The 18294-nt window shown below is 48.9% G+C and overlaps 1 protein-coding gene across 1 annotated transcript; it reads right to left on the bottom strand.

Annotated features, from left to right (window-relative positions):
• Positions 1 to 14563: 14563 nt before the first annotated feature.
• Positions 14564 to 17896, bottom strand: SOX11 (SRY-box transcription factor 11). The gene has a single exon (XM_045979540.1). The coding sequence runs from the start codon at positions 17663 to 17665 to the stop codon at positions 16304 to 16306; it is 1362 nt and encodes a 453-aa protein (XP_045835496.1). The 5' UTR covers positions 17666 to 17896; the 3' UTR covers positions 14564 to 16303.
• Positions 17897 to 18294: the final 398 nt, after the last annotated feature.

Below are 18294 nucleotides of genomic sequence, written 5' to 3'. Positions count from 1 at the left end.
CAAAGAGCAAGCCTCTGTTCTTACCTTCTCTGATGCATCATTTTAATGGGTCAACTTGGCTGGGCCAAGGTACCCTGATATTTGGTCAAACATTATCCTGGCAATTTCTGTATGTTTTTGGATGAGACTAACATTTAAGTTGATGGACGTTGAGTAAAGTAGATCATTCACCGCATGGGCCTCATTCAGTCAGGTGAAGGTGTTAAGGAAACAAAAAGACTGACCTCTTTCGAGCAGGGGAGGATTTGCCCTGTCTTTAGACTCCGTCTGCAACATCAACCATCCCTGAGCTTGCAGCGTGGAATGGAAGCTCTGCCCAGAGTCTCCAGCCTACTGGTCTACCCCATAACGGTTTTGGACTTGTCAAACCTCCATAATCACCAGAAGCAATTCCTTATAATGAATCTCTTTCTTTGTATATATACATCCCATTGGTTCTGCTTCCGTGCAGAATCCTGGCAAATACACCTCTTGATCAAGCAGCCTGGAAAGAGCAACTTTATCATTGGAATTGGGTTGGGGGATGTCGTCCCTTCTGGTACGACGGTGCTTCTATGGCCTCATGCAATTCTTCAGGGATCTGGTCTGTCTACTGCCCAGATCGCTTTCTGCGGCAACGGTGCAACTCCTGCCAGGACAGGTTCCCTGCGGGAACCACTTCTACCAAGTGGGCAGCCGGTACTGGAAGGGCCCTGATGATGCCACTCATGGCTTTCTGCGAGGCGAGGGCTAGCTGTCTTCCTGCGCCAGGCCAAGTTCTCATGTGCCTTCGGCTCTACATGATTCCCCACCATCTTCAAACCCAGTGTGAACGATCTGTCCTTTCATTCTCCTTCAGCCCCCGTGTGCCCTTGCTCAGGCCCAGTCTTCTCAATGGGGACCAGCCTCCTGCTGGACCTGCACTCTGTTCTCCATTCCTCTTTCTCTCTCTGGACTATACCAACACCACTCATCACTGTCAAATTCCATCTCGTTGGCGAGATAAATCCCTCTGATGGACACGACCATCTCCTCCTGTCCTTCCTGTCCCCTGTATGTACCACGCCAATATTCCTCTCCTGAGACTTCTCCCATCTGCGATCCGTTGTGTTCAGGAGTTAACAATTCCCCCTCTGTCACACAGGAGCTAGTTTTTCTTTACTCTTTCTTTTCTCTTTCTTTCTTTCTTTTCTTTCTTCCTTTTATAAGCTCCCTGCAGTTATGCAGGAAATGTCCCTGTTTGATTCTTTGTTATGTCTTGCAGAACATCTCCATCTTCTGTTTTTTTTTGTATGTTAAGGCATATAACAAATTGTCCTCAACCAGATTTCTGCTTTTCTTCCCTCTGCCTTAGAACCCAGTTCCAGAGCTCCAGACCAACAGACGCCAGGCTTAATGCCAAGTCATCTCAGCCAGTACATCTCAGAAAGCTTTGCAAAGTTCATTAGCAATAGAATACCCTTAGGAAGCAAAGATCATGAACCTTCTTTTGTAGGTGGGTAAAAATCCGATCACAAAAACTTTGAGTGATACTACTATTTGCTGATTATTTTAAAACTATGCTCACATTTATTGTCATGCTTTATGACAGGAGGGGTGTAACACCCACCAGTGAGGCTGCACCACTTTCCAGATGAGAAGATGCACTGAGAAGTGAGGTCAGCATCAGGACAATGTTACATATTCAGGATGGCTGATTACTCACAGGCCTCTAGGTTTTCCCATTTTTCTTCTTCATTTTCCCAATTTCACCCACTCTCCCCCACTCCTCCCATGACAACGTCACTCAGTGAGGAAGCCATGGAGAAATCAAGGCGCTGGTTGACTTCATATGGTTTGGTCTATACCAACTCTCAGTCTGCATGCATGTAATATGGATCTCGGGTCTTGACAAGACTTCAAAGTGGGCATAGGAGGCATTGAGACATTGAAAAATCAGGAAGTCAATCCCAAATCCAAGTGGCCTGTCTTGGAATAAAATCAAGGATTCAACCAGCAAGTATTTCCTGCTACCCAGGGGCACTCCCCGTTATTCCCCCATGCTGTGGCTGCAGAGACAGGGAATGACTTGCAGTTCCAGGGTCACGGTCACGGTTTCCAGCTCCCTGCATGCACCCTGCCTAGAAAGTCCACCTCTGTCCTTGTTCCAGGTGGCCCCCAGGTCTCCACAAGGAACGGAAGTTGTGTTGTGTTGTGTTGTCAAGAATTAGCGTTGTCTCGGGTTAAGTTATGAGATTCCTTCTCCCCACCACTTCTCTACCGCGGCCGTGCTTTCTTCTTCGAACTTCTGCTGTGTGTGGAGCGTTGAGTTTGCACAGATCCAAGACCGTGCTTAGCAAACTCAACGCTCCACGCATTCGCTGCGGCTCTCCGTACAGGTGCAAACTCAACGCTCCACACACAGCAGAAGTTCGAAGAAGAAAGCACGGCCGCGGTAGAGAAGTGGTGGGGAGAAGGAATCTCATAACTTAACCCGAGACGACGCTAATTCTTGACAACACAACTTCCGTTCCTTGTGATCCCCTCATGGAGGTAAGGACCATGGATCTCAGAAGCTGGTCTGTGTCCCGAGAGCCTCAGAATCAGCTGATACAGTGGTTAAAAGTACAGATTCTCGGTCTCCTTCCAAACACTCGGAATCGGTATTTTGGGATGTGAGCCCTTAGGTCTCTATTTTGATTTTAATGTTTGTTTGGTAAGTTTAGAAACCAGATTTGGGCTTCACGAAACGTGGTATTGTCTGCATGGAGACTCTGTTCATATCCTCTCAGTAAAGATGTGTGTCCACTGAGAGAGCAACACAATTTTTTCCCCCCGAATAATTGCATCAAACTTGATTTTGAGTATTTGTTGGCTTGGAAAACGATTCTAAATTCTTGTAAAAATTGCAGCAGTAAGGATAAGTTCAAACACAAAAGTCTTCTCTTGGAACAGAGTAACCAGGGCCTTAAAACCACAGACTGTCCCCCAAACAATAAAACAAAATACGGGGGCCAACGACCATTTCCTTTGGCCTCCTGGGGGTTTGAAATGTTCTGAAGGTGGACAGCCTCAGCTAGGGCTGGCGTTCTTCAGCCCGCACAGGCCAAGGGAGTGTGGCCGTCTGGCCTGTCCCTTCACTGCCCCTACCTGCCAGCTCCCCAAGCATGGGTTTAAGCCAATGCCTCGAAGCAGGCACTGTGAGCATCAGTAAGTAGAAACTAATTGTTTACGGGTCCGACCTGAAAGAAACCTCAAGTCCGATCTAGTTCAGCCACTGATTCATGTAGGAAAACAAACAGAACCCGAGATGCAGGCAAGTACCGACCGTGACCAGCCGGACTGGGGCCTCAGCTGCCCTGGGAGCTTGGTCTCAGCCCGGACTGGGAGCTGCTCTTAACTCTCCGTGTCCTTGCCCTGCAAGATCCCGAGCCATCTCTTCTCCCTCCCGGAACAGAGGCCTCTGATCTGGTCCCATCACAGGATTACAGCCGCTACGTGTTCGGAGGGGTCACCTCCGATCTGGGTATTATTTTCAAAATGATATACAGGTGCTGTTGTTAATCCAATTATTAACTGTTAATAAGGGAAAATCGCTTCATTCTTGTCGGCTAGAAAATAAGTAGAAATAAGACATTGTTACGTCCTTCCTCCGCCGTCCCTCAGAGGATCCTGCACGTTCCGGGGGTGCTGAGCGGCCTCTCTCCCCGAGACTGTTGCCCGCTCACAACTTCTCCACATGGACGGGGATGAGCCTTCAGCCGTGAGGACTCACACAAGTAGTTTCTAACTAACAACTGTTGGCCTTCTACAGTTGGGAGACCATGGGTTTATTTTTAAAAATAACAATGTCTCGAAAACCTCTTTGTGCTCCCTGGAGGGAAGAAGGACTTGAACCTGTAGCTGTGGTGTGTACAGAACAAGACGAAGGGACCAGGTGTCCCAGCTGTGGCCTTGCTAGCTGGGGTCATTGTGAATTTTAGCAGCAGCTGTGAGATCTTGCCTCACGATTTAAATTGTGCCCTGCTACATCTTTAAGATGTCCCATCTCTCATCCCTCTGAGTGCTGTCCTTCATGTGGGTCAGAGCAGGATGCTACTGTCTGAAGCCCTGCTCCTGAAGGCATCTCCTCTCACATCCGACAGGAGCTATGTTTCCTCTTCTTCTCCTAAGGGGGGAGAATCCTGGAGAGAAAGGCACGGATGCCAGTCTCTTTTCTGCTCACGGTTTCTTTGCATGTGCGGAACAAGCTTCTGCCCAGGAACACCGCGTCTTCACCGATGTGGGGGAGGGGTTCCTTCTTCACTCACAAGGGTTGGCCGCTCAACGTCTCCATCCAGACATTCCCCCAGAACCCTGGCCTGAGAGCTTTCCGGTGCACATTTCACTTGGGGTCAGTCATTCAGGGCACATTTTAGGAAGCTGCCACCAGGCTTCGGTGCAAGGCTCTGGGGACATGGGGCCCAGCGGGGCACAGGGCCCTTGCCTTCATGCGACAGCAGCCCCAAGGCAATATTTTCTATTTACTGAGTTCTTTTTTGTGACCCGAGGAGCTCATTTGCTCAGACGTATGATGCTTAGGTTCTCCTCCAACAGCCAGAGGACAAGGACGCACAATGTGGCTGAGTAACTTCTCCAGGGACACCTGGTAAGAAGCCGGTTACTCCCACTGCAGAGCTTGGGCTCCTCCCCTCAGGCTGGCCCCTTCCAGAGAGGGGGTGATGTGGAACTCTGCGTCCAGAGGGGACCAGGGGCGGGGAGGGGGGTGAGCTCCATGGCCAGCCCACAGGCGTTATAGGGGCTGCCCCAAGCGACTCTTTGCTCTAAGGACATCTCTCTACAGATGCTTCATCTGATGACTAGACTATCAAGCCTCATAAAAAGAGTGCTCACGATCTCTCTCCAATGGCTTCCCCCTCCTCTGTTCCAGCTAATGTAACCTCAACCAAGCAAAAGCTTGGATTTACACACTCTACCATTCTTTTTTCTGTCTTTTTTTTTTCCCCCTTCATCATTTAATCTGGTCCTGCTCATCTGAGCAGGACAAAACTCTATTCTCCCCCTCTCTCCCATTCTGTACGCATCGTTCTGCTCCCTTGTCCTCCAAGGACACCTGTGCTTTGTTAACTGCTCTCATGCAAGTCGGGGTCACAGGCCAGGGGATGCCCGGTCGCGCCCTGCTTTGTCGCGTGACTCACCATCTTGCCTGCCCCGCAGCCTTTGCCCCTGCATTTCTCCAGTTTGCTTCTGGCCGCACTTGCTCTCCCGCGCTGACACCCCAGTCCCGGGGCCCCTTCATGACTCCCGTCCCCACGCTCAGAAAGCTTTTGTAACTGACCTTACGGGCATCTGATCACCTACCTGGGTTATACAGAAGGGGACTGAGTACAAGGATCTGAGTCTCGTGCGATGGGGCTTGACTGCCAAGGGCTGTCCGTCCACCGAGCTGCAACGTTCTGTCTTTGCCTCTATGGCTTGTGGACCTCCCCAGACAAAGGCTTCCCTTGTAGTATCTCCCATGAGCTCTTGGACCAAAAATAAATTTTATTTATAAAACACTAGCAAGTGAAAAGGGTTTACACAAAAGTGATCCTTCTAGAACTTGTTGGTTTGATTTAAACTTATGTTGAATAAAAATATTGAAAATTTCTTACCCCCCTGCCCTGTGAAATAGTCCAAAATAAACAGGACTGCAGCTCTTTTGGACGGCTTAGCATCAGTGTTGCGAACGATGGCTTCTCTAATATAACATGTAACACAGAGTTAAAGTCAGGATCATGGGAATCCAGCTGCCTATCCTCACACAAGGCGATCTGTCTTTTTGAGCTTGTTGCTTTCTTTCTACAGATTCCTTGTTAACCTGCCACCTTCTTCTACTTCTGTTTCCCTGTTGCCGCTACAACTTCCTTGAGTTTTATAATCGCTCCTCTAAATTTGTCCCTTGTGACATTCTATGAGTTAGAAAGACAACCTTTTAGCTACAAAGGACAAATGAGAATCCACGGTATTTGAGGAGCTCTTCCTTTTAAGATGCCATATACTTAGTCGGATAAGATGTGACCTAAACTGGCGGTGAGAAAGGTCATGTGGGGGGACCCTGCACCCAAGAGAGCTACTTCCTGGCAAAGGAGTAGTGACACACTTGAGATATGAGGACAAATGAGGGATATTGTATTATTCTGCAGAGCTGAGGAGCTCCACAAATGTAAACCAACACTCAAGCCTTTGATATAAATATTTCCTAAAAATCATCCTAAGATTTCAGCAGCGAAATGCGATACCTTGTTTGTAACTGTGAAAACTCTTGTTATTTCGTTCACTTTACCATCTTTTTAAAAAGTTTTTTTCCACCTTTGTGAGTCTCACTGAACTCTACTTCCCAATGTTGAACACATCATCCCAACTCTTTGGTCATTTAGAGTGTTTTTAGTTTTGCTCATGGGCTTACAGGAAACGTAGATCCACGCAAACAATTCCAAGGAAATAGGAATGCCTTACAGTGTGGGTTTGGTCATTTTTACGAGAAAATCTGAGTAACTGTGACTTACACACAAGCAGTGGCTGGCGATGGTTTGGCGGCTGGTCAAGGATTCGGTGCTCCCTTCTCCTTCAGGTCACGCTCCCACCTGTAGCTCGAGCTGACACGACTATATTAAGCCAGAAAAAGCAATGGCAGAATGACACATGCCCACCACGGAGGCTTTCCAGCAGAGGCGTTTTCCTGAAGATCTCACTGGATGACTCTCGCTAACATCTCCTCAATCAGAACCATGTCGCAGGTCACCTTTCTCTGCAAGGGAGGCAAGAGAAGGTCATTTTTTTGGCTAGCCCTATTGCCATTCAAAGCAAAATAAGGTTTTTGTTAGTAAAGACCGATGGGCAACTAACGCTTGGGTAGGTCATCAGCAGCCACTGATTTGGCATTTAAAACCATTGAGCCAGGGCCATAAAACCACCTGGAACCCCATCCCCTCCCCAGACACACACTTCCAGGAGACCTAGGATTCTCCCTCATGATTTCTCTGCTTCCCCGTCTCTATCTGCCAGTTGTCCCTTCGATTTTGACTTCATTTCAGCTCTGAATGGTTACTCCAGCCCTAAGATTCCCTCATGACCTCGCAACTCAGATCTTGCAGAGAACTAGGCCAGTCTGTGTTCTCAACCCCAAATCTGGGAAGGAGTCTGATTATTAGTTGAGTCTAACTCTTGAGAGACAAATGAGTTCCAGGGTACAAGCAAGCTTATCATCCATTCACTATCTTTAAGCTCGTGGTCACAAAGCCATATCGGCCCTGGGTCGGCACCGATTTGGGGGGATGTCGCCAGTTAGTCCAGCAGGAAAAGGGAGTGTGGGACAGGAAGGTCAGCAGGTGATAGTCACCTATGGTGTGCAAACTCAAGCTAGCCGCGCACTGGGGATCATCTCATGGGAAGTGAAACCTGAAAGGGGACTCCCACCTCTGCTGACTTTTCCAGATCTACTCCTGTGCTGCCGGTTACGGTCCAGCTTCTGCTGTGATCACAGACGACAAAATCTGTAGTCCTGCAGTTCAGTCTTGTGGTAGGACCGAATACCAAATGGGAGTGAGTCATTTGCTGCGGTCGTTCTCCACTTCCATTGTGCTCAAAACATCAAAGTGCACCCCATTTTAATGAAGTTCTTTGTGCTTTCACCCATGCCCCAAATCTGGATTTCATTATTTCAAATTCACCAAGTTACACGTGTCATAAAAGTGTTCACTTTCAGGTAGAACCAATGTGTCTTCTGACAAGATTATCCTCCATCTTCAGGTCAAGGCATTCTGTCCAGGCATACTGTTCTCCTGGTGCCTCATAGATAGAAAAATCGCTCACGTAGGGGTACCTCGCCTCCCTCTTTCACTTCCTGATTTACTGGGAGAATAGTAAAGTCAGTTTTCAGATTTCATAGGTTTTCCTAGCAGGGACATTTTAGCTGAAGTTGTCCCTTCAAGAAACTTAACTATTAGGGGCACCTGGGTGGCTCAGTGGGTTAAAGCCTCTGCCTTTAGCTCAGGTCATGATCCCAGAGTCCTGGGATCGAGCCCTGCATCAGGCTCTTTGCTCAGCAGGGGGCCTGCTTCCCTCTCTCTCTGCCTGCCTTTCTGCCTACTTGTAATCTCTGTCTGTCTAACAAATAAATAAATTAAATCTTTAAAAAAAAAAAAAGAAACTTAACTATTGAATTTAAAAAAATAATTTCTATTTTTAAACAACCCACAGCATTGAAAGGCAGGTCATGTAACAAATAGTACGAAGAGACCCAATGAAGAATCTGGAACACGTCCAGGGGCCAGGATCCTTTCCTGCTAATTGCAAGGAATTTTTTACTAGATAAAAGTGATACAGGGCGTACTCTTTGTTTCCATCAAAATTAAATAATAATAACAATAATAATAATAATAATAATAATAATAATACCCTACCAAGGTGAAAGATATCCTAAAATATTCAGGAATAAATTGAAAACATTGATTATATAATGACTCAACAGTGTTGCCCTGGATAGTCCTGATATTTGTTCTATGGTGTGTAAGTGAAAGTTGGTGCAACTAAAAATTTTACCTACGGATGGTTGTGTTAATGGTGCACTTGGATATTTGTTACAATACAACACAAATGTTTCTACAAAACCAAATTTAATATCCAACAAACACTCACCATGTAAACACATCTTTAAAAAAATCTGATCATAATTCCAAGGATCACTTACAGGCATCCATAAAAGCATTTTATATCAAGAATCTCAATGCAGAATGATTTCTATGTCAAAATACATTTACACTGTAAGTTGTTGATGGGGGGAAAAGGACACAGAGAAATGGGAGTTTGCTAGCACTGAATTCAACAGCAGCAACTGGCTCTGATAATTTCCCTTCATTTTCTACTTGAAGCATTTCTGACCAAGCGTGTTCATCTGCCTTTTTATACTTTGTTTATGCTTTTATCCACTGGACTGGCCAGTTAAAAATCTCGAGACCTTATTATCATGCTTATTCCCATTGTCAGCGGCTCTCAAACCTGCCCAGAGCCCTCCTGCGCGATCTATTCCTGTCCAGGCTGACATCCAGGACTCCTCAAGCAAGCCTGTCTGGGACGATCAGTTTGGAGGACAACACTTTAGGAAATGGTACGGTAGTTATCAAATGCAAAACTGGAAACGAGTCACATAAAAACCACAAGTGCAGATCGATCACACAATTTTATTAGAGTCTTTTGAACAAATGTATTCCTCTGTGAAAAACTCTTGCAAAGAGACATTGGGGTATACTATTTTCAACCCTGAGCAATAACACTGCATACCAAGGAGGGCGGGTCACGAAGTTGGTTCCATTGGAGCACGAGCACAAGCCACTGATATTCTCTATGTGATCAGGTTTTTACAAAAAAATACATAGTTTTCAATAAATAATGCTTAATTTTACAACTTTGATACAGCAATGTCATACACTGTCCTAACACACTAAACTCTGCATGCTAGATAGTCTACAAGAAGACAAAACTCTGCCATGCATTTTCTTTTCCCCCTAGTGCTATCAAACACTTCCTCCTCCAGCGGCGCCGCCTCGGGGAGCTTCACCCTCTCTCTGTTTCACAGCATCAGGGCGGGCGCTGGCATGCAAACTCTAAAGAAGGTTCCCCCCCACAAACCACTCAGACTTCTAAACAAAAGGGTTTTCAGCGTTTCTGCTCCCAAACCTGGAGTGGCTATGAAAGTAAGTTTCATGTGGCCTTGGAAAATACAGACTTGGCAACAGCGTCATGCTGAAAACTGCTCTCGCTCCCCAGGTGGCGGTCCCGGCGGCCACCGCGAAGCCCTGTGGGATGCCAGGACCACCAGGAGCCCCAGTCCTGAAGAGGAGGCCTCCGGTTTGAAACAGTCCATCCAGAAAAAGGTGTCACAAACAAATGCAAAAGACTCTTCAACCCACGACATATGTACAAGAGTAAAAAGTAAGTAGACAAAATGGGAAATTAATGGTAATGGTATAGAAGGTTTCTCCCTATGTGATTCAAGGGATGGGGCATGGTGTTCTCGAACGTAAGCTGGATGAAGAAAAATGTGTTAGAGGGCCCTTTGTCAATTTCTATTTGATCAAAATTCTTTCTACGGTATCCTATGATTATTTCCAGTCGCTCTCTCCTTTTTTGAAGCGGGAATGTCATCTGTCTCATCAAATAACATCAACATCAAAGTCCCTTTGAGGACCCTAGAGTAAATATTTTCTACGCGTTTTCAAACTTTTTGTCATATTGCTTTATTTGTCATTTTCACAGCAGAGAAAACCCACATCTACGTGACTACATAAAAGAAGTTTGATCAATCGCGACAAGGAAGCCTCCCCGAACACACATCCAGGGTGTTTCAGTTCCTCAACTGCTCGTACGAAACCACGTGTCAGCTCCGTCATATTGCTTTCACTGGTTTGTGTTCTCGACGGAGAGGCTCTCTGCAACCACAGGCAACCACAAGTTCCCAAGTCATTTAGAACAGTCCTATCTGTGTACCGGCAGAGGTATTGAGTCTTTTAAGAGTATCTCTACCCAATAAAATTATTACTTTTATACATGGAACATTATGAACTTATGTTTCCCTTTGTAAGCCATTTTATACTTTCTGCACTTTTGTGCTTTCATTGAGTATAAAAATAGGTCTCCTTTAAAATTCTGTTTAAGTTCACTAAAAAACTACTTGTTTGTGAAATTCTCTTATAAACTCACTGCATCCACATGGAATAGATAAAACTAATTAGGCAGCTAATGGATATAGGTAGTGTTAAAAAAAAAAAGGCAAAACCTCAATGGGGAAAGAAAAGAAAAAATAAAGGTATGTTAGGAGTCAAGGAAAAAGAAAAGCCAGCAGCAAAGTAAAATGGAAAAAGAGTTGAGTTTAATAAATTTTGTTTAATCTTTATTGTGATTGAAAACGTGGGCTCAACACGAGGGGCAAAAACCAAAAGCCAAAACCAACCAACCAACCAACGAATAAACAAACAAACAAACAAAAAACCCTAACCAAGTGGAAAAAAACTGAGTTGTTATCAAAGAGCAGAATTTGCCAGCTCCTCAAATGAAAGGGGATATGGCAGAATAAATGAAACAAATGACCAGTGAGAAAGAAGCAATAGTTAAAAGAAGCCCAGTCTCTGAGAAGCATATGCAAGCATCATTGCAGGGACAGTTACTTTGGGAACCCACGAACTCCTGTGCTGGGTTACATAAGGCTCAGACTTGGTAACCCCACAGGCCTAGGCTATACAAAGGGTATTTGAAACTGACATTCCTAATGGAAATTTTATAAAATTTGGCCCTTAGAATAACTGAGAAATATCCTGAAAAAATCTTCCCTGAAACTGTAATAAAGAAGGTTTCTTATCTACTGATAAAATTGACAACTCAGTAAACTATTTTTTGCTGGTCATCCTACATTTAAAAAGAAAAAGCACAAATATATTTGCCTCAGAAATCTGTTAAAAGCAGGGGACCACGCAGTAAAAGAGTATAAAGATTCTATAAATGGGAGAGTCCAAGAAAACCTCTCTCCAAAATGTCCACAAGGATACATATGCCCATTGGAAGAAAAAGTAAGAATATACATATTACTAATCATTCAGAGAATAAAAAAGTTAAGATTGATAGAATATATTTATATTGAATGACTACTTTAAAATAGAGCAACTTATTTGCTTTACTTCTCAGATTCCTTAGGCAAAAGTCACTTAAGTTCTGAAGTGAAAAAGAAATGTAAATTTCTTTTACTGGACCAATATCAAGTGGGGATGGTTTCAACTCCCAGAGAAGAGAAGGACAAGTTTTGCCTTTTGGGTCTTTCCCTTTTTCAAAAAATAAAAATAAAATAACATAAAAACAACTAAATCCTCCAGACTGCTATCTGCATGCATATTTAAATCACTTCCCCTTGATTAACATTACAAAGAAACATCTCTGCCCTAAAGGGTTGTAGTGATCTTTTTCTAGCTAAAGGATAATCATTCTACAAATAATTTGCCCTGTGACTGTAGTCATTCATAACGTACATAATATTTGCAAAGCACAGTTTAAATACACTGCCTTTTATTAGCGTTATTATTTTTTTTTAATAAAAGGGATGCATATCAGAGTGTAAGAACTGGATGATAATTTCCACAGTTTAAAGAATTAATAAGAGAATGCTGGTTTAAGGTCTTAAAGTTGGAAATCTTACCAAAATGCCATCATCAAAGTCTGTGAACTAGTTATAAACAGCAGGATACCCACTGGCTAGGCTGTGGCGCTCTCTGCGCCCACCCCCCACCCCATGTTACCATTTTAAGATATTCTGTCAATGCTTAGTTAAAAATAAGACTTACTTACGAGACCCCCCCAAATGCAATTAAACTTTTATTGAAGACTATCCAGTGGCAAGAATACCTGTGTATTATATTATGTTTTAGACATTCAATAAAGAATTCATTAAGAATGATTTTCACAATGCATTCATCAAAACAGCCTTAAATATGGTTAAAAGCGCATCCAAGCGCCTGTCCTGAGTTCTAACAGGTTTTTAATTTAGATTGCTGACCATCTATTTTTCTTTTATTTTACTCTCAAGAACTTAGCTAGAGCTTTTTAAAAAAATTATTATTGTTCAATCAAGACTATTTGTTTCCATTCCGAGCCCAATTAAATTACTAATTTACTTAAAGTTTCTACCCCACCACAAAAAAAATGTCCAAGATTCATCTATGATTAAAACATAAAGCACATGCAAAGTTTTCAGATTTTCGAAATACATAGACTCAGTCTTATAAATGGGTTTGCGTTTTCAACAAGTTTCAGAACCGCAGCAGAGGGCCGCCACGTAAAACCACCAGCACAGAGAATCGTCAATTGTAAACCGCTGGTTCAATTATTCGTGGCTAAAATAAATGTCCGACCAATAACTCCATTAGTCTGTCATTTTGAGAGGAAAAAAAAAAAAAAAAAGGTAAACAACCCCAGAAATCCAGTTCTATATTGAGAACCTTGTTAACACCATCAGCCCTTTCTTTTCCCAAGTGTACTACTGCAATCTGACGGTTCATCGAAAGGGAAAAGCCACCGAAATCTGTCCCATGCGCAGCAAAAGCTGGTTGGCTTCACACCCCCGGGCTGGGGGCTGGAGGCTCCCCGGGGCCGGCGGGAGGCTGGGGGAGGCTGCAGCTCGCAGCGCGGGGGAGACGGGGGCCGAGGAAAAGCAGGACGAGGGCCAGGAAGGGTGCGGGGTGCGGGGTGCGGGGTGGGGGTCCCTCCGGCCTAGCCGTCCCCGGGCTGTGCGGACGCACGCACGCGGCGTGGCCGAATCTCAGTAAAAATGGAGGCCGGACCTTGGTCGGTCCTGTCAGTAGGATCAAGAAAGGGCCGTGGGGATTCCGCACCGCGTTGGCAGGAGCCGCTGAAACCCTCCCCCACGGCGGGCGCCCGGCTCGGAGGTGGGGCCGGAGAGCGGGCGCGCAGGGCCCCGCACCGCCTCTCCGCCTCCCTCGGCGCGGCCCGCTGGGAAAGAGGGGCGGCCGGCACGGCAGGGGGGCCGGGGCCGGGGCCGGGGCCTGCCGCGAGGGCGCGGACTCGGGTCTGGGGAAAGGCGAGCAGAGCGAGACGCGGAGGGGAGGGCCGGGCCCACGGCCCCCGGAGCGCGCGCGGGAGGGTCCCGCCCGCGCCGCCGCGGCCGGAACCCCGAGGAGGCAGCTGGGGAAGGAGAAGCGCCGAGAGGACGAACCACCTTCCCGGAGGCGGCCCTCCCGGAGGCGAGTTCCGGGGCGGCCCGGGAGCCGGCGCGGCGGCGGCGCCTCCCCCGCCCACCCGCGTTCGCTTTCTCCCTCCCCACCCGCGGGCCTCGGGGTGCCGGTGGGGGCGTCCCCGCGCGTCTCCGGGGCCCGCCCGCCGCAGGCTGCGCCCTTGGTGCCTCGGCGGCCCCGCCGACGCCCTGGTGGCCGCAGCTCGGATCGCAGCGACGGTGCCATGTTCCTGCCGTCGCCCCCGCCGCCCCGCCGCGCCTCGCGCTCGGTAAGAGACCGACACCGACGACCTCTCCCCGGCCCCCGTCGCCGCTCGAGGTCCGGAACTGCGGCCTCGCGCCCCACAGCATCTGCCTCTGCGCACCCGCGGAGATGCAGCGTTGGGGGGGAGAAAAAAATTCGAAACTGGAAACGGCTGTCCCCACCCTGTACGGCAGAGCGGCGGGGACGATCCGAGCGCCCGGAGCGCCGGCTGCCCGAGGGCGGCTGACACCGCGCCGGGACGCAGCCCGGAGCGGAGAACGCACACCCCCGGCGGGCGCGGGGCACTGACCGCGCGCCGGCACCGGGTCCTCGCCGCGCCCCCCGCCCCGGCCGGCCCCCGAGCCTCTCGGCGCGGCCCGCCCGCCCGCCAGCCAGGATGGGCGGGGAGAGAGGGAGCGGAGGAGGAGGTGAGAAAGGAAATGGACGGGGGGTGGGTGACGGAAAGGGAAGGCAGAGAAAGAATCCTCCTCCCTGGCTTTCAGTAACTAGCCGCGGAAGGCCGAGGAAGAAGCAACCCGCCTGCCCCCTGAACACCTTCCACTGACCCCACCGCCCGCCCGCGCACACAACGGCCTCGTCACTGCGCTGCGAGAACGGGACCTCCAGTTTGACTGCTATAGAGACTAGTGGCGATGCGAGTTTCTATCAGTTCCAGCTGATTTATTAAAATTGTCAAGATACAGACTTCCAGCACCAAAAAAAAAAAAAAAAAAAGCCACCAAAAAAAACAAAAACAAAAAAACAAAAACAAAAAACCAGATAATGATGTCGACAGTGCATTGAGTCTGCTTTGCCACCATTTGCTACAAAATATGCAGATGGTCTGTACTTTATTTAGATTATATTGCACAAAATGAGAAACTTTTTAAACTATGTGCCTTTTTTTTCTTTTTTCTTTTTTTGCTAAAAATCGAGAATCCAGTTTCAAACCTTCCATCTGGGGCCCCATCCACATATCACAGCGTATGAGATACATAAAGTCCTAGTATAGTACAGTACATATACAATCTTTAAACTAAGATAACAGCTCTGAGGTCTATATCACCATTTTCAATAAATCTTTACCTACAAATATTGAACAAATCTCTACTATAGCTGTACAAAAAAAAGTTTGTTTTTTTTTAAACCACAAGGCCTTTAGATGCAAGGATTATTTAAAAATTTTAATCCTTTTAAACCAGGACATCACGTACCAACATATTTGCATGCTAAAAAAAAACCAGGAAAAAAAGAAATCAAAAGGGAAGAAGTGCCTGAAAGTCTTACTGAAAAAACACAGCAAGAATGTTCCCTTTTCACTGTACAAAAATACGCCTGAAAATATATTAATTTTTAAAAAAGACTGAGGTCTGTTATGTATCAAAAATGTTTCAATACCTTTTGTACTGAGGTCTAGGCTGTCTGGTATTCAATCAAGGAGGTATAAGGGAACAAGTTACAAAAAAAAAGTTGGCAAGTAGAAATCACATTTGTAAAACCATAAACAATTTGATCTGAAAAGTAAACTCTGATCTTAAGTCAGTTCACAGTTTTTGTTTTTTTTTTTGTTTTTTTTTTTTGTTTGTTTTTTGTGAGCGTTTGTACAGTCTGCATTTTTTCAAGCTCCCTGCAGTTATGTTAAGAATCGGATGCATAGAAGACATCAGTTTTCTCCCTCCAAAAAAATAAAATAAAATAAAAAAGTTGCAATGGTCCCTTTTTTGTTTTTGTGTTTGTTTGTTTGTTTTTTTAATCACCAGTTCTTTAAGATCTCTTAAGAAAAAAACAAAAATCTCCAACCAACTCCCTAGCGTAACGGTTGTGCTGCCAAAAGGTCCTCTGCAGACGTCTTCCAGACTTCAAAGACCGACAAGCTTCAAACAGCGCCTTCCGGAGCGGGTCCTCCCTCCCCTCCCCCGCCCTGTCCCCTTCGCCTTTGTTGCAATCACGAATTTCAGGAAAAAGAAGTAGTAATTACAAAAACACATTTGCGGGGAAAAATCACAACTCCAGACTAGGTATGCAACTACCTTGAGACACGATAAAGGAAGGGAGGGGAGCAAAAAAAGGACAGGAAAAAATGTTTTAAAACTACTCATTTCACTTTAACTCCACCAAAATTTTCATCATCTTTTCCAATTTCTTTGTGTCACGACATCATATCAAGATCAGCATCTTCTTCTCCCCTCCACCCTACCACCACCACCATCAACACCATCGACACCATCATCATCATCATCATCATCATCATGACCACCACGACTTCCTCCCGAGGAACCCTGCTCTGCACCCCGCGGAGAGAAAGAGCGAGAAGCGGGGCGCCCCTCTCAATACGTGAACACCAGGTCGGAGAAGTTCGCCTCCAGCCAGTCCCCCGCGATCATCTCGCTCAGCTCGGGCGTGCAGTAGTCGGGGAACTCGAAATGGGAGCCCAGGCTGCCCTCGCTGAACGAATCCAAATCCTTATCCACCAGAGACAGGGACAGGTTCCCGGCCGCCGCGCCGCCCCCCAGCTGCTGCTCGCCGGCGCTGTGCGCGCTCTGGGAGAAATTCAAGCTCAGGTCGAACATCAGGTCGTCGGCGTCCTCGCCGCCGCTGCTGCTGCTGCTGCCGCTGCTGCTGGACGAGGACGACGACGAGGTGGAGACGGAGCGCGAGGACGCGGGCGACAGCGCGGGCTGCGCGAGCGGCGGCGGGTGCTGCTTGGTGATGTTCTTGAAGCTGTAGTAGAGGCGGCTGCCGCCCCCGGCGCCCGAGGTCGCGCCGGCCCGCACCTCGTCGTACAGGCTCGCGCCCTCGGGGGACTCGGCCGAACTGCTCAGCGTGGGGCTGGCGGGCACTTTGGCGACGTTGTAGCGTCTCAGCAGCTGCGGCGGCTGCTGGCCGGGGGGCTGCAGGAGCTGCTGGTGCGGCGGCTCGTCGTCGTCGTCGTCCGCCTCCTGCTTGATCCGCAGCTGCAGCTCGTCGTCGTCCTCGTCGTCCTCGTCGTCCTCGTCCAGGAACACACACTTGACCGTCTTGCCCGCGCCGCCGCCGCCGCCGCCCGCGCCGCTCACGCGCAGGCTGCCGAGCACGTAGTCGTCGCCCGCGCCGCCCAGGTCCCCGGGCTGGGCCGCCTTGCCCGCGCCGGCCTTGGCGCCGCCGGCCGCGGGGGCCGCGGGGGCCTTGAGCTTGCCGCATTTCTTGCTGGAGCCCTTGGAGGTCTTGGCGCCGCCCGCGCCGCCGCCCGCGCCCCCGCCGCCGCCGCCGCCGCCGCCGCCCGCCGCGCTCTTCTCGGGGCTCTGGCTGGCGCTGGGCTTGGCCGAGGGGTCCATTTTGGGCTTTTTCCGGGGCCGGTACTTGTAGTCGGGGTAGTCGGCCATGTGCTTGAGCCGCAGCCGCTCCGCCTCCCGGATGAACGGGATCTTCTCGCTGTCCTTCAGCATTTTCCACCGCTTGCCCAGCCTCTTGGAGATCTCGGCGTTATGCATGTCCGGAGACTGCTCCATGATCTTCCTGCGCTCGATCTTGGACCACACCATGAAGGCGTTCATCGGCCGCTTGATGTGGCCCGACGCCGTCTTGCACCAGTCCGGGTCGCTCTCGTCCAGGGCCACCGGGCTGCAAGCCATGAATTCGCCCTCCTCCGTGTCCAGCGCCTCCCGGGGCAGGTTGCTCTCCGCTTCCAAGCTCTCCGCCTGCTGCACCATGATCCGCCGCGGGGCTGGGCGCTCCAACCCGGGCCGCTCGGTCTCGTGCGGAGGTCCCCCTCCCCCTCTCGCCCCTCCACCTTCCCGGGCAAGTTGCAAAGTCCTCGGTACCCCGCGTCCGCGGCTCCCCCCCTCCCCCCCGCCCCCCCTTCCAGGCTGCACACAGCGGCTGCGGCGGTTGCGGCGGCGACGGCCGCCCGCGCGCGGGAAGCGGCGGCTGCGACGGGAGAGGCGGCGGCGGTCGAGGCAGCCCGGGACCCCTCTCTCTCGGGCTCGTGGCTCCCGCCGCAAGCGCCGGACCCCGAGCACTCCCAGGCGCGCGCGCTCCTTCTGCAAAAAGTTGAGGGCTCTCTCCCAACTAGTTATCAGGGTGTCATATGGGTGACATCACTCCCCGGGCCAGCCAATGGCTGGCGGCCGGCTCCGCCCAGCTCCCTTTATTAACTCCGCGGCCACGCCCCCTCCCCCGCCCTCGGGGCTGCTTTGCAAAGATGGGGGGTGGGGGAGAGGGGGAGGCACGTCTGGAAATATGTTATTTTTTAAAAATCCGCATGTGTGCACAGATGCGCCGCTCCCCGGGAGGCTCCGGGGCCGAGCCCTGCACCGCGGCGGGCCGGGCGAGTCCGGGC

The sequence above is a fragment of the Meles meles genome, chromosome 15 (assembly GCF_922984935.1).
Source record: "Meles meles chromosome 15, mMelMel3.1 paternal haplotype, whole genome shotgun sequence".
NCBI classification, from domain to species: Eukaryota; Metazoa; Chordata; class Mammalia; order Carnivora; family Mustelidae; genus Meles; species Meles meles.
The sequence above is the reverse complement of the archived record's forward strand: the minus strand, read 5'-3'. Positions and strand labels throughout refer to the sequence as shown.